Below are 16,250 nucleotides of genomic sequence, written 5' to 3' on the forward strand. Positions count from 1 at the left end.
TTGTGGTATGAGTTCCTGTTCCCATGGCAGTCCCGCTGGGGATGAAATGCATCTGACGCACGGAGTGGACGCTGCTCGCCACGTGGTCGCAGAAACGCCTCTGGTTCTCTCCTCCCCCAGCGTGGCGGCTCAGCCACAGGAGAACCCCTGCCCTCCCTGCATATTTCCTTTGGGTGGACCCGGTCATGCTGACCTTAGCCGCCCCTGAGGCCCCCACCCGGGCCCCGTCCGGCCGGGGGTTTCCCCTCAGAGCAGGGGGTGGGGGAAGGGGGCCAAGGTCTGGTTAGCCTGGAGGCTACGGCCCTTCCTAGACAGTGGATCGCATACCTAGGGCTCAGCCCCTGCCCGTGTGGCCATTCCATGTCGGTCCTTGCCGCGCTGCAGCTGTGCGTGCCGAGGCCTAAGGGTGGCTGGGAGGCCCGCCTGCAGGAGACCCCGCAGGGCAGGATGGAGACGGGGCGGCAAGGGAAGAGGGCCCCTCCACCTGTGCCCTGGGCCCCGGCCCTGTGACCGGCCCCTCCCCCCAGGGGCTCCCTGGGTGACCTGGGTTTTGTCCACACCCTCTAGCTCCAAGTCCCAGCCCACAGATGCCCTCCCGTCCCTGGGGCATCTGGCGCCTCCCCCGAGGCTGAGTCCCTCCAGAATTTAACTTTCTCCTTTAACGCGGCTTTGCCTTTTTGCTGCTACAGGGAAGACACCCGTAAGCACCGTTTGCCCCAAGCGCTGGCCCTGGAGTCCTGCCAGAGCCCAACGTGGGCGGAGGGCTCCGTGGCCACCTGCTCCCCCAGGGCCCCAACTCAGCCTCCAAACACCGGACTGTGACACGAAAAGCCAGACGGAGGCTGTGCAGGGGCCTGTGGTGCGTGCAAGTGGCTCTTGGAAGCTGAATGCAAGCTTCCTGCAGACGGTGTGGGGAGGACGCAGCCGGCCGACCTCGTTGGTCAGGGGGCCTAACAGGCTGAGCTGCTCCTTGGGGTCACCTGGACCTGTGCGTGCGGCGGGGGCAGGGGGGGCAGCTGCCGTCGGTCCTGGAGCATTGACGTGCCCCCACATGCTGTTCCAAAGCGCGCGGCTGGCGGGGACCCAGAGGGAAGGGCCCTCAGGTGAGACGCCAGCATCGCCGACTCCGTGCTGGGGAGTTAGCGGTCCTCCCGACAGCGTGGGAGCACCCAGCGGGGAACCGGGGTCTCCCCAGCAGGCTTGGCAGGTCTGTGGGTTCGGGGGGGCCAGGCCCGGCCACCTCGCCGCACCCACTTTGTCCACGGGGGCTCGCGGCGCAGAAGGGCCGCCGCCATCTCTGCCTGCCCTTCCCTCGGGCTCCTGCATCGGCCGGTACGTGCTGCGTCCTGGGGGCCTCGGCGCCCTCTCCCGCCGCCGCTGGGTCCACCTCCCAGCGTCTGGACTGGGGTGAAGGGTTGGAGGGACAGGTTCCTGCCCCAGCTCAGGGCGAAGCTTGGGAGGGCGTCTGGGGGTCTCCTACTCCGAGGTTCCCCGTGAGCAGACCAGCTCCCCGACTCAGGAGCCCCGGAACCAGGGGTCACAGGGCCTCAGGGAGAACAACGCAGCCTGTCCGTGGATGAAAACCGCCAATAAAGCACCACATGGTGGGATGACACCAAGTCGTTTAAAACAACGGCAACCCCCTGACACGGGGGTCCCCTATCCTCCCCTTGGGCCACCACGAGCGCTTCTCCCTCACCCCCGTGTCGTCCTCCGGCCCGAGGCCTGGCCGGGCAGACGGCGCCGCTGGCTGACCACCGCGTCTTTTCAGGCGCCTTCCTCACCCCTTACCCCATCGCTTGGCCTTCGAGGGCAGCCCGCTCTTGCACATCGAGCGCCAGTGGCCAGCGCCTGCACAGGGCCAGCATCGGGGTGTGGACGGCCATCTCGCCCTACCTGGGTGCAGTAGGTACGCACCTCCCTCTGATCCCTGCCCGCAGCTGCTGGGGGCAGCGGGGCGGAGGGGGGGGGCTGCATTTACATGTGCCATGCCTGTTTCATGGGTGTTTGATCATCACTCCGGTGCATATCCAGTGGTTTTGAACCTGCAGACACAGGAGGTGCCCTGATGCAAAGATGCAGGGGCCTGGGCAGCGGCATCCCTGTGGAGGACTTGGATGCCGGGTGCGGTGGCAGAGGCGGCGGGCCAGCCCCGGCGCAGCAGCAGGCTGTCCCGTTTCGCCCAGCTCATGCGTGCAGAGCTGCCTGTCCCAGGAGCTCACGCACCAGGGGAGACCGGGCAGAGGGCAGGCCCAGCTCCCCGTGTACCCTTGAGGTGGGTGCTGCAGTAAGGGATCCGAACGTCACCATCCAGGCCTGTGACACACCTGGTGGCTGCAGGCCATCTGAAAGCCCCACCTGGAAGCAGCCTGAGGCTGGTGGAGAGCCAAACGTGGCCCAGCCCGGAGAGCACCGCGTGGCTGGGAAGATGACGGGCTGCCTGCGGGCGGACGCAGCCAGAGGCAGGCCAGCGGGCAGACAGCGGGAGCCCTTTGGGGCGATGTAGGGAGCAGAAATGTGGGATGTGCTTGAGGACGGTCTGCAACGGGGCAGCCAGGAGGGGGACGCTGACCGTGGCTGGTGCCCGCAGGGCTCGGCGGCTTCATCACATCTGTCCTGGTCAGCACACACTGCGACACAGTCCTGGCACGGGTGCTGTGGCGCCTCCCCAACTCCTCCCAACCCGCTGCCCCGGAGCGCCTGCCCGCCGGCCCTCAACCACGCGGGCACCGCGCTCGGGCAAGAAGCCCAGCCTCGGCCGGCACCTTGAGACTGGGTCCTGTCACCCCTGCCGTTGCCCGTTCACTGCGGGACCCAGGGCCCCGGACGCCCTGTGCCTTCACTGAGGAGCGCCAAGGCCCTCGCAGCTGCTCGTGTGCCAGTGACGGGAGGGTGTGGGACAGGCTGCTGCGCTCCCTGAACTAAGTCTTTGGTGGAGACCCCAGCCAAGGGCGCCATCTGGGGAGACCGCCCCGATGTGGGAAACGGTCATGGTTTTCAAGTTTGCTCGTAAAGCTGGGTTGACCTCTTTCCCTTCCTGCCTCTGGCTGAGAGAAACCTGTGCTTGGCACGCGCTGGACAAGGCTGGCCCTGGGTGCTCAGACCAAGGGTCTGGGCTGGGAGGCTCCCCATGTCGGCCACAGAGGCCACTGGCAGTCAGCCTCCCTGCCCCTCGCTCAGGGTGGCAGTGGTCCTGCCCGGTGTGCCCAGGTCGTCTGCAGTCTATGGCCAGCCCATGACTGCGCGGGCTGGTTCCGGGCTTTGTGCAGGAATGCCGGGACAGCGGCGCTGTGAGCTACTTCTGGTACCGGCAGACACTGAACACCACGGCCGACATCAACGACGGTGGCTCTGTCCAGTGGCGACTGCTGGTCTGCTTGATGGCCTCCTGGGCCACTGTGTACCTGTGTGTCATCAGAGGCATTGAGCCCACTGGGAAGGTGAGAGCCCACAGGCCAGACCCCGCTCCCGCCAGCCCCAGAGGACCCCTCCCCACTTCCGTCATTGCTGGCCTCTGGGGTTCAGAGGCTCGGCGAGGAGGGGCGCAACACCAGCACTGTCACGTGTCCCCGGAGAACTGATGCCTTTGTCACCACGAGGTGAAGCTCCTCCGCCTGGCGAGAGTCAGCTCCAAGTCCACTGTGATACTGGAGGGGCTGTTCCAGCCTTCTGTGACTAAATTAACACAGTGCACTTGTCCCATTTTTTTCTTTTCACCTCTTCGGGCCTTTTTGTTTGAGGTGTGATTCTTGTAGACAGCATATAGTTGGGTCTTGCTTTTTTATCCAGTCTGACAATCCCTGCCTTTTTTATCTGGGGTGCTTAGACCATTTACATATAATGTGCTTATTGATCTGGTTTGGTTTAGTTTGTCATCCTGTACTTCTTTTCTGCTTGTCCCCTCTAGTCTTTGTTCCTGTTTCACTCTTTTGCTGAGTATTTTTTGATCCCACTCTATGTGCTTTGCTTATTAGTAGCAGCTTGGGGGTTGAATTAGGGGTTGTAGCATCACGGTCCGTCTCCAAGCAATGCTGTACCACTGCACAGAGGACGCTCTCAGCACCGCCCTCCCTCCCCACAGTGTCCACCCTGTTGTCATACATTGGACTTGCAATGTGTTATAAACAGCAAGTGCATTCTCAGCATTTTTTTTTTTTTTTTTTTGGCTGCACGACACGGCTTGTGGGATCTTAGTTCCCTGACCAAAGTGCCAAGTCTAACCACTAGACTGCCAGGAAACCCCTGCATTCTCAGCACTTTTGTTTCAAACAGTGGATTATCTTTTAAAGAGACTTAGACAATGAGAAAAAACATATTGATAGTTACCGGGTCTCCATGCAGTAAGGATCAGGGAAGCCTGAGCCTAAGCCCCCAAGCCTGCCTTTCAAACTGCACCTAGCACAGGGCTTCCCACCCTCTCTTCCTTCTGGGCTTGGATAAGCCCAATATTTCATGCGTCTGTCCTTTAAATGACTGTGACGAAATCCTGTGCATTCCTGCCAGGCCTCCCGATCCGTGGAGATGGGGGTTTGCAGGTCCGAGTGTGCATGTGTGCCTGTGCTTTTTCTCGGTTACCATGTGAGGGTGATGATTACTCTCACGTGAGGGGCTCCCAGCTTGAGGGGACTGGAATTTTGGAAGCAGCCATCAGTCGCAACAAGCCAGCCAGAAACCCCGAATAATCCTGCCATGAAAGTCCCTGAAGATGCACTGGGTAGTTCCCCAGTGTCTGCACTGGGGTCTGGGGGTCAGGAGGGAAGGGCGTCCACTTGCAGGTTTATTTTTCGCAGACGCCGTGTGTGCAGACCCCTCCCCAGCCCTGAAAGAATTGGGGGCTGGTCCTTCTGCGGGAGAAGGTGTGGGCAGGTGTGTGGCCCCATGGACCCTGAGAAGCGGCCGGTTGGGGGCCTCAGGGTGGAAGGAAGAGGGGCCTGTGGACGAGGGGGAGTCCGCCTGCCCCGGGGAGGCCATCGCCCTCCTCAGCGGCGTCCACGTATGGGCTTCAGGGGGAGCCCCGAACGCCGCAAGCTTGACCGGAGCTCACGCCCCTCCCCACCCCCACCCGGACCCCACGGGGGTCGTGGCAGTGCACCCAAGCGTCTCGGTACGCCCACCCCTCTCCAGGGTTCACGCGGAACAGACACGCTGGGAAGACTAACAACCGGCCTTTTTCAGGCAACTCATTTCATGGCCTCGTTCCCTCACCTCCTCCTCGCGGTTTTCCTCACCAGAGGACTCACCCTGCCCGGGGCGACCGAAGGACTGACCCACCTATTCATGCCCGACGTGAGTGGGTCCCGAATCCGAGCCCCCTGGGGCCCAGGCTCAGGAAGCACACGAGCTGGGGCCCCTGCCCAGCCCAGCTCGTCCCAACCCCCGGCCGTGGGAGCAGAGACATGGCCACAAGGAGGGGCAGCCTGGGGTCTCAGGGGTCAGGCTCGGGGGGAGAGAGCAGGACGAAGACTCGATCTGGAACGTGGGGGCCGCTATGAAATGGGGGTTCGGGGGGAGGCCGGCTGGGGTCCCAGGCCCCACACCTCTGAGGCCCTCATCCAGCAGTGCAACCCCTCCAGGCGAGGAGCCACTGGGCCATTCCACAGTCTCCGGGACCCCAGCACCGCCGGGACCCCAGGGGCTGCACAGCTCATCCCGCAGCCTCCCAGGCAGAGCCCTGCCCGGGGGAGGGACGGGCCCCTGGTATGCAGGCAGGCGGAGGTTTGCCCGGTCTAGCGGCAGAAACATCAGGCACCGTGTGCACGGGGGCCCCACCCGGCCCTCAAGTCCTCAAAACCCCGGGCCTGAGGGGAAGCAGAACAAGCACCCTGAGTCCGAGCTGCTCAGCCCTGACTCCCAGCCCCGAGGGGGTTGTGCCCCAAGCGCTCAGGGTCGCACGTCTCGTGTGGATGGGACCCGGGGGGCCATTACACGTCACGAGCAGGCAGCCTGAGCTGGCCACGTCAACTGCTCCGCGCGTGCGGTCCCAAACTATTCTTGGGGCCTGAGCAGGTAGCACTGCTCGTGGGAGTAGTCCCAGGGACGCTGGGAACATTCCAGAACGGGAGGCACTGGGCCACGGCAGCTTGTCTGCTGATCTCGGGCCCCTATCTCCTTGCAGATGCAGCTCCTGCAGAGCCCCGGGTGTGGCTGGATACAGCCACCCAGGTATTCTTTTCTCTGTCCCTGGCCTTCGGAGGACACATCGCTTTTGCAAGTTACAACCCGCCCAGGTAGGGCCGGGCCGGGGGCAGGGAGCCAGGCTTCAGAGAGACACACCAAGCACTTCTTTGCCGTGACCTCCTGCTGGGGATGGAGGGTGATCTGGTGTGAGCTTCTGATAAGAACAGACTGTCAAGATCTGGCAATTACTGAGTCATCCCCCAAGGGCCGGGAGGTTGGGGCCCTCTGGGGCAACTTCCAGCAAGTTCCGGAGCGGCTGCAGGAAGAGAACCTGGGTCATCAAACCCCGGAAAAAGGCCATAACCGGGGGCTGCCTGTGTGTGACGCATGGGGCCATAAAAGCAGAAATACCGCCTGTGTCCACCTCCTTGTCACTTAAAATAGACACCAGGCCTGCGCCTCTTTATGAGACGGACTGGCTGTGGCTCCAGGCACGACCGCGGGCCATAAGCCACACGGTGCCAGCGGTGATGCGCTTAAACCTACCTCCGGGTGGTTGTCCGTGGGGACAGGCGGTGGGGGGCAGGAGAGGGGGTGGGGACCACTGGGTGAGTGTGAGCCGGGCCCCCGCTAGGGTGTCGGAGGGGAGGGGTCTGAGATGTCCTCAGAGCACAGGAGCGCACCGTGTTCCAGGTCGAGCACAGGCAGGCCCCCGGGGGCCCTGACGACAGGCGCGTCTGCCCAGGAACAACAGTAGGAGGGACGCGGTGACCATCGCCCTGGTCAACGGCATGACCTCCCTCCGTGCGTCCATCACTGTCTTCTCTGTCCTGGGGTTCCAGGCGGCCAGCGACCACGGGCGCTGCCGGGACGAGGGAGCACGGTGCCCTCGGGCTCTGGGGCGAGGCGGCCCCGAGCTCGGCCCCCTCGTGGGGGTCCCCCGGATGACCTTCTGTTTCCCCAGAGCAGTGGGGAGGAGGGTCCACCCAGAGCCTGGGATGGGACCTGACCCGGAAGCAGGGTCCTTGCAGAGATGACTGGTTAAGGTGAGGCTGTCCTGGACGGGGTGGGTCCCCGATCCCATGGCTGGTGTCCTGATAAGAGACAGAAGGGGGACACACAGACACGGAGAAGAAGGCCGGGTGACCACAGAGGCAGAGGCTGGAGGGGCGTGGCCACAAGCCCGGGGACACCTGGGCCCCAGGGGCTAGAAGAGGCAGGAAGGACCCTCTCCTATAGCCTCCGGAGGGAGCGCGGTCCTGCCCACACCTTGATCTTGGACGGCTGGCTGCAGAGCTGGGAAAGGATGAATCCCCGTTATTTTAAGACCCCCCAGGCTGAAGTCGTTTGTCACAACAGCCCCGGGAGCTGATGCCGTTAGGATGCCCCCACCCTTGAAGTTACCATGTTAGACGGACGGCCTGGTGGCCTCCAGACATGGTTTCCCGGTTAGAGCCCATCAGAGCTGCACAAGCCTGCCCTCTGGGTGCTGCTGAACGTCCCCACGGCCCCGGATGGCCAGCGGAACGAAGGCCGTGTCCGCAGAGCGTGGGGGGACGCCTGTCCTGACCCTGCTCGGCTGTGTTGGGGGAAGAAGGGCAGCCGCCAGGCGCTCCGGACACTGCTGAGCAAGTGCGCCTCTTGGAATGTTCCGGAGAGGCTGCAGTGGCCACGCCCGAGCGGTGAGCAGCGTCACCCCCGCGGGACAGCAGCTCTTCCAGCCGCTCCACCGAGACGCCCGGCGAACAAAATTGTTGACCCGTCACCACTGGGCTCCTGCCCACGGCCGTACCTCAGGCGGCATCCCCGTCTTCTTGCTGCGTCTGGGACACTGGACAGCACTTAAACAGCAAAATCACCGACAAAAAGCACAAAAATGTTAATAGAAATGTTTCAGACATTACATGAAATTTCTAAAAATCTTATATGTTCTGGTTTAATGTTATAAGTCATAATTCTAGTTATCACTTTAAAATGTATATCTCAGACATAACTAAATTTCCTTGAACTTTCATCAAATCTTTAACCGTGGTCATTTTAAAGTCTTTTGTCAGTTACAGACAGTTCTGGGTGTACTCTGATGCTTTTGCAAATATGTTCCTATAAAAGGGTTTCATCTTCAAGAAATTCATGGAAAAGACTCTGACAAGTACAGGTTTCTGGTAACTGACTATACTGCTGAACTGAATGAATAAACATTTTCAGAACTCTAATGAAAAACTGATGAACTCATAAAAGTGCTAACAAAAGATCAAGATGAAAAAAAAATTAATTACATGGAACTGAGTGAACTGATGAGATTGATTATAATTTTTGTGACTTTCTGTTTGAATTTAAAAAAAATATCCCACAAGGACTCAGAGGCAAAAAATATACAAATCAATTTTCACTGCAAAGTAAAGGAGCTGTTACAGTGGAGGATTACTGGACTGAATGTCAATATTATGACATAGTATGAGTGTGTTTCGTGCTTGGTAATTGCAATCATTGTTGCTTTTGTTGTGGTCATCCATTTACAATGCTTGGTGTCAGTCTATTTATCTCTTGTAAAAATAAAATACAGTGTGTGTGTGTACAAAAAAAAAAAAAAACCACAAAAATGCGAAAACCGCGGCCGCAACCAGCCTGGGAGAGGCTTGTCTACAGCTCCGGGGATGAGAGGGCACAGCGTCCCGGGGGCCTGGCGGGAACGGGCGCGTCGGCCACTCTGGACACGTCCGCAAATGCCCTCGGGATGGTGTGGGGACTGGATGCAAGGTGACAAGTTCCTTCTAGCGAGCAGGAGAATTCGCAAACGTGGAAGCCCCGCGGAGTCTGAGCCTCGAGGCCTGAGACAGACGTGGAGGCATAAGGAGAGCTGTCCCCCGAGCCCCGCCGCAGCAGCTCTAGGAGCGCCACTCCCAGGGCCATCGGGCCCTCGAGTCGGGGAGGCAGGGAGCCGCAGGCCCATTTGTACCCGGGCCCCGTGTGTGCACGAGGCCGGGCCTCCCCGTGCCCGCCGCTAGGGCACCTGTTCACCCCACCTGCCACCCCGCCTCACCAACGCCTTCCATCTCCCCGACCGGAGCACCTCCAGGGAGGACTACGCGCTGCCCTCGCGCACCTGGACGCCACGCAGCCCGAGCGGGTGGCGGGCTCCCCCTGGAGGCCTGCTGCCTGGAGGACTTCCTGGATAAGGTGCCCCAGGGGCTGTGGCCGGGCTGCAGGTGGCTGCAGGCGTTGAGCCGGGGTCAGCAGTGAAGGGCTCGGGGCTGACCCTGTGCCCCGCTTCTCTGAGCTCCTAGAAAACCCCACGGCCTAAACGCAGCCGGTCCGACGGGCCCTGCCCAGCAGGCGGGGATCCAGGCTGACCCGAGAGCGGGCGTTGCGGGTGCCCAGAGCCCGGGGAGAGGGGCCTGAGCGTGGCCACAGAGCCAGGCTGTGGCTGGAGGAGCCACGCACGGGGCCAGCTGATGCGGGGACAGGGACAGCAGGCCGGGGGCAGTCAGGGGACAGGTCCCCGGGGCAGCGGTCGGATGGGCTCCTGAGCCCAAGGCCCCCAGCCCCCAAGGCCCCCAGCCCCCACGGCACCTGCTGCAGGGGGTTTAGGGGCACAGGTCCCCCCCTTCAGAGGTGCGCCTGCAGTTTGTTATAACACAGCCCGGACAGGGCTGCCGCACCCTGACTCAGGAGGGTGTTGGTACACACGCGTGTTCCCGCGTGGGCGTGTTGGCACCCATGCGTGCCCCGGCGTGGATGTGAGGGCCCACCGTGCGCTGCGTTGCAGAGCGCCTCGGGCCCAGGCCTGGCCTTCATCGTCTTCACGGAGGCCGTCCTCCACATGCCGGGGGCCCCGTCGGGGCCGTGCTCTTCTTCAGGGTGCTGTTCAGCCCGGGCCCGACATCCGTGTTCGGGAACGTGGAAAGCGTCATCACACCACGCCCGGACTCGGTGGGTCCCCAAGGAGGCCCTGACCGGTGAGAGGACAGCCAGGCCTCCCTGCAGGGCCCGTCCTCACTGCCGTGCTGCCTCTACCCTCCGTCCACGCTGCCCGGTGTCCAGACGCCCCTCCTCCACGAGGCTCGAGGGCCCTGACCCCGCGGCTCTGGCTCAGTGCCTCAAGGGTCAGCACAGGGGAGCCGAGGGTCAGGGGGGGCGGGGGCAGGGGACTCCGTCCCACACTGCCCACGGAGGCCACCCCAGCCGAGCGCGTCCTCCAGCTCCGTGGGTGCAGGGGGACACGATGGGGGGGTGGACAAGGGGAGACGCCTGACCATGGGGGTTGTGTCCAGGGCTGGCCTGCCTGCTCTGCTTCCTCTCGGCCACCTGCTTCACGCTGCGGTCGGGAAACGACTGGCTCGAGACTTTTGACCGCTACGTCGCTTCCCTGGACCTGACCCTCTTCGCGTTCTCCGAGGTGGTTGGTGTCATTTATGTTTATGGGATGAAACGGTGAGTCAGCTTCCAGGGGTCCCGCCCCTCTGCTCCAAGCGTCCCCAAGTACACACGTGTGGGCATCGGGCAGCCGGTCTCCTGGACAGATGCAGGATGACACGGACCAAATGAGCTCCGCCCCAAACAAACCCGTCCACAGATGCACCCCTGGGACCCACCCGCCGGGCTGTGGGGACGCCAGTGACGAAACGGCCAGTCCCCAGCCACGTGGGGGGCTCCTAAAGTCCAAGGGCAGGTGGACACTAGGGCACCGGGAGGCCCCGCCAGGGCTCCAAGCCCCACCCTCCTGGAGGCCTCTGGCCCTGCCCACCCACACCTGGCCCGGGCCTGCGGCCCACCTGTCACTCACACCTGCACTCACATCTGTCACTCTCAGGGCCACTCACGCCTGGACTCACACCTGTCACCCTGACCGTAGCCCTGCCCAGATGACCCTGGAGGTTGTGCCCCCTGACCTTGTATACCAGGAGATCCTGAGAGGCCCCAGATGCATGGCCTCCATGCTGCTCTGTGGGCACTGGGACAGCGGGCTTGTCCCCGGAGGCATGCTGCCCCCTCGGGAGACGGGAGTAAGAGGCAGTGGTCCGTGGTGACGAGGGGGGAACAGTGAGCCCCAGGGCTCAACGGGCTGTGGGTCTCAGAAGCGGACCCTCAGGAGCCGTGAGGCGCGGCCTGGGGCGGGGGGACGGGAAGGGCAGGGGCCCCGGGAGGGTCGGCTCCTGGGTGGCTGGTACCTTCTCCCGGGTCTGCAGTGGCTGATGCACAACCTGGGCCTCTGTCCCCATCCTGGGCGCCCGGGTCAGGCGCCGCCTTACCTCCCACAGCGGGCCAGCGGAGGGTTCTCTACCCCTCAGAGCCGGAGTTCCCCGCCCCCAGGGCCAAATCCACAGGTCCTGCTGCGCCCTGGGCCAGGCTGACCTGCCCCTCTGGCCTTCCCCACACATTGACCTCGGGGTTGAGTCCTCATCAGGACCCCAGAAGTTTGCCTGGTCCGGGGGCCACTCAGGAAGATGTGGGGCAAAGGTCAGAGTGGAGGTGGGGCAGCCCCATGGGCTACATCTTCGTGGCAGGACAAAGGCTACTGGTCGAGCGGCTGGGGGATCTGAGCCCGTGGCAGATCTGAGTGTCTCCGTGGCAGGTTCTGTGACGACATAGCGTGGATGACCGGGAGGCGGCCCGGCCTCTACTGGCAGGTGACCTGGAAGGTTGTCAGCCCCCTGCTGCTGCTGACCATCTTTGTGGCCTACGTTGCCCTCCTGGCCAGCTCACCCCGGGCTACAAGGCCTGGAACCCCCAGTACGTAGGTCTTTGGGTGGGGGCTGGAGGCACTGGGGCCACCTCAGACCCAGCCTGGCCCTTCCCTGGTGACTTCCAGGGCCCGGAAGACCCTCACAGTGGACATTCGTGCCCGAAGGGCCACGTGGGCTGCTTTTGCTCTTGAGACCCCAGATCCCCAGATCCCCGATGTCCCCTGGGGCAACGGTGCCCATTCCAGCAGACCCGGTGACCTTGGGCAAGGGCCTCAGTCAGTGGCGGGAGGACAGGAGCAGTTTCCAGACTCCGGTGACTTCACAGGTCCCTGAAGCCCCTCCCACAGGGACGTGGCTTCAAGCCACACTTCCCAAGTGCCGTGCGGATGGGATCTGCAAACGCCCAGCCGGGTCCCAGACTAGAAACCGCCACCGAGCTGGTCAGAGCGTGGGCGCGTGGCCCCGACTCGAGCCAGCTCTTGGCCCCAGGCTGTGCTCTGAGCCGCGTGGGCCCCGCCAACCTGCCGGCTGTCTGGTGGCTCAGAGCTGCCCCTTGCCTGGAGCGTTGAAGCAGCTGCTTCCAAATCCTCCCCAGAAAGGAGCTGCCCCAGAGGACCAGACAGGCACAGGAGGAATGGCGCCGTCTTTCTCAAAGAGCTTTCCGTGACTGTTGTCCTGTTAGATTCGCCACAGTGCCTCAGCTCGGGTGGGTGGCGCTGCCCCCCTTATGGAGGGAGCATAGGGTCTGACGACGCCCAGCGGATCAGGCCAAGGCAGCCCCGAGACCCTGCAGCCCCTAGGGGTGTCCGGAGTGGCTCTCGCAGAACCTGACGCCCCAGATCCCAGGCCCGTCTCTCAGAGCCAAAACCCTACGAGAGGCTCAGCCAAGTCCCGGAGCTTCAGCTGCCTGAGTCCCCACTGCCCCGGGGAGCGGTCCCTGGCCGTGTGCCTTTTCCATCCACCCACCCTGGGTGCTTCGTCTCGGGAAGAGATGGGGCGAAGCTGCCCCACACAACTCACGGCCCCTGTGGCCGAGCAGCCGCCTTGCTCCGTCCAGGAGTGGAGGTGGGGGGGGACCTGTCTCCTGCCCCAAATGGGGGACAGCCCACTGTCCGCCTCCTGGGCCCTGCGGCGGGTGGTCACGCACTGTGCCCGGCGATTCCATGGGCAAAACAACGGGGTCCCGACAGCCAGGCCAGCGGTAGGGGGGCATCTGGGAAGGCCCAGCCACACCCCACAGCCGAGGAGTCTCGTGCCACGCGAGTTAGGGAATCTGCAGGCAGGGCCAGTCTCCAAGGAAAAGCAGACTGCGTTCTCTGCCATGAGGCCCCGCCCCATAGAAGCCCCTTTCTTTACCTAGAGCCCTGGGGTCATGGGGAGGGTCTGGTGTGACTGCACGTGATGGGGAATCTCGGGGGTGTGGGTCCGTCTCGACCGATGCTCGGGCCCCCCAATGCAGAGAATCGTCACAGAAGCATGGCCCATCCCGCTCTCAAAGGCCAGGGAGCTGCGGCGAGAAAGCCAGCGGGGAAGCCGGCTCTTCCCAGGCTTGGCTCAGAAGCACTGCCTTTTATTCTTTTGAGACTTTCTCAGTCAAATGTGTCAGGAATGAACAAAAAGGCCGATTATCACGCAGGTTTCGACTGTCTCCAGGGGAAGGCCATCCTCACTCACGCCCGGTCCTTCCTTCAGCCAAGACCTGCCCATTCTTGAGCCCACTCACCTCCACCCGCCCTCCTCTGCTCTGGCCCTCCTCCGACAGCCAGAGGTCAGCTCTAAGGCGCTGGGCACTGGATACGCGGGCTTGCTTCCAACCCCAGCCCCACGGCCTCACTCAAGGAGACCATGTGTGTCCTTGGTGTCGTGCTGGGAACACTTCCCGCTAAGCTCCAGTCCCAGGCTGGGCAAGCGCTGTCCGTGGTGCTGAACCATCCCCAGCTGACGAGTACCATGGTGAGGCCAGGCGTGCGTGAGGGGGCCCTCCTGGCCCTCGGCAGCCCAGACCCCAGTAAACAGAAGCACGTGCACTGCTGCCCACCTAAGAGGAGCTGAGTATTAAAGCGGGGTTAACCCAAGAGTGCCCCCAAAGTGAGTCCTAAGCCGCATGGGGAGGCCGGGGCCTGCACCTTGCCCATTCTGTGTCACACTCCGTGACTCGTGGCCCCTTCCTCCATCAAAAAGCCAACACAGCCGTGAGTCTTCTTCAGCCTCCCTCCTCCACGTTCAGGGACGCTGGGCTTCCAGTGGGTCCGCCCAGGGCATTCGGGATCACGTCCCGCCTTCAGGTTAGCTGATTAGTTACAAACTCCACCTGCACCTGTAATGTCCCTTTGCCACGTCAGGTGATGTGGATTCTGGGGTTAGGATGTGGTGTCTTTGGGGGTCATTATCCTCCCACCAGCGCCTGGGGGACGCTGAGCTGCCAGGTCTGGGAAGCCCTTTGCTCTCCAGCGACCTTCACGGGTGAGCGTCCCATGGCTGGGCGCCAGCACACACCAGGGTCATGGCGGTGAGGGGAGCAGAGCCGTGGGGCTGAGGGCCCCCGGGCATCGTCTGTGCCCTGCTTTCACTCCTGCTCCTCATGCCTTTCTCACCTTGGCTCCTCTGGCTGCGCACACATCTGGGGGCGCGTGAGTCAGAGGCTCCTTCACCTGCAGTTCAGACCTAGGGAAGCCCAAGAAACTAGATGTTTTTTCTTTGCTTCTCAGAATTCTATTATTTTCATGTTTCACCCTGAGGAGACTTGGCAGTCTGCATGGTGATTTTAAAAAATAGATAAATCAGAGTGAGGTCTTACTCAGTTGAGCCTGACCAGAGCATATGCCCTTTCCAAGGGTTTTACACTTTAGTAAAAATACAAGTGACTTTGAGTAAAATTGGGACAAAATGCATTTAGTAGACAAACAAGGTTCTAGAGGCATGTAGAAGTCAGAAAACTGAGCAATGACTGGCCTGTTTCTGGAAATGCCAGAAACAGGCCCAGGGGTGTTGGGAGCCTGCGGTGGCAGGTGGCGGGTCAGTGGGGTGCAGCTGTGGGGGCCAGGTCACCTCCCCCTGCATGGAGCGCCCTCCGCCTTGGGCAGCAGGTCAGTCCTTCCCAGCAGGGGCACCGCCAGGCCGGCAGCAGGTGGGTGGGGTCAGTCCCGCACTGATTATTTATGATGCACTTGTGGACTTGGGTCCATCATAAACGCTCGGTCACTCGGACGCTGCAGCAGTGGCAGTAAACAGGCAACAGCCATAAACCCCGGCAGGCGCCCTGCGCTCACGCTCAGCTGATCTGGGCTGCGTTAGCACCGACCCCGTCCAAGGTACACCTGACGGCACCTGCCACATCAGGCGGCCCCAGCAGGGACATCCCGGAAGGAAGCCTCGGGAACTGCTCAAGGTCATCGAAATGCCGCTTTCCAGCCTCCGTGCCGCCCCCGGGCACAGGGCAGATAGCCGACCCCCAGGTCACCCCCTGAGCTGCCCCTCCTGTTCTGTGTGCCCCGCAGGGCTCTGAAGGGCACAGCCTCAGTGCAGACAAAGCAGGGCAGGCCCGGGCGATGGCTTCTCCGGGTGGAGGCGCCCCACAGGGACCTGAGCCGGGCTGGACGCAGAGGCGGGACTCTGACGGGCTGCTGCGAGGAGGGCCTGCTCTCACACAAGCCCCCCGGCACCTCAGTCCCTCTTGGTGTCGGCTGAGCCGTGTCCCTGCAACCTCGCCCTTACCCACCTCCTGAGCCCTGACCCTGACGCTGGACCCAGCCAGTCTCTGTCGGCTCCATCCCGGGGGGTCACTGCATGGAAGACAGCCTCCAACTTCCCTGCCCCCCAGCACCACCAATACCACCTGGAAATAGTTTGATTCACATTCCCAGACCTGCTGGGCCAGAAACGTGTGTGGGTGGGGGGGTGGCACGTGTGTGGTCCACCCGCCAGGGGACCAGGGGTGGCATCTGTGTGGTCCACCCCCCCAGGGGACCAGGGGTGGCATCTGTGTGGTTCAACCCCCCACCAGGGAGCCCAGGTTGCAATCTGCCCCTCGCCGCCGAGCCCCCCGGCTCCCTGGACAAGCTCTCTGGGGCACCTGGCCATGGCCCGGTCAGGGGCTGACCACCGTTCTCCCCGGGTCCTCCACACGGCCCCCCGAAGCACGATCCTTGACCTTGAGCAGAGCCCCACATGCCCCGGCAGTGCAGGGAGGCCCCCGTGCATGAGGAAGACTCCCGTGGAGATCTTACCCTCGGGGACCCAAGCAGCTCCCCTCTGAAGAGCCCCCCGTTTCTGGGAGGCCCTGTTGCCAGGCCTATCCTGCTCCCCCCCCAGGCGCTGTGCCTGAGTCCAGCTAAGTCGATGTGACAGCATGTGACCAAAGGAGCCCCACAGCGGTCAGCACACAGGTCACCCAGATGACAGAGGGGGGCAGACGAGGTGGACAGCCAGGGTCTGCCTGCCTGAGCACGT

The 16,250-nt window shown here is 62.7% G+C and overlaps 1 protein-coding gene across 1 annotated transcript; it reads left to right on the forward strand.

The window, feature by feature from the left end:
- Window positions 1-360: 360 nt before the first annotated feature.
- On the forward strand, window positions 361-15,488 carry LOC309623103 (sodium-dependent neutral amino acid transporter B(0)AT3-like; the record flags this gene model as incomplete). Its single annotated transcript, XM_082379618.1, is given in 24 exon segments — window positions 361-461; window positions 690-752; window positions 1,066-1,103; window positions 1,724-1,909; window positions 2,591-2,892; window positions 3,252-3,440; window positions 5,176-5,286; window positions 6,116-6,128; window positions 6,131-6,227; window positions 6,863-7,000; window positions 9,149-9,201; window positions 9,204-9,245; window positions 9,248-9,294; window positions 9,884-9,953; window positions 9,956-10,043; window positions 10,045-10,073; window positions 10,389-10,548; window positions 11,690-11,817; window positions 11,820-11,847; window positions 11,927-12,054; window positions 12,641-12,866; window positions 13,622-13,809; window positions 14,029-14,086; window positions 15,299-15,488. Coding segments are annotated over 24 exon segments (2,673 nt in total).
- Between the last annotated feature and the right edge of the window lie 762 nt (window positions 15,489-16,250).

The sequence above is a fragment of the Balaenoptera borealis genome, assembly GCF_965194805.1.
Source record: "Balaenoptera borealis genome assembly, chromosome: 2".
Classification (NCBI taxonomy): domain Eukaryota; kingdom Metazoa; phylum Chordata; class Mammalia; order Artiodactyla; family Balaenopteridae; genus Balaenoptera; species Balaenoptera borealis.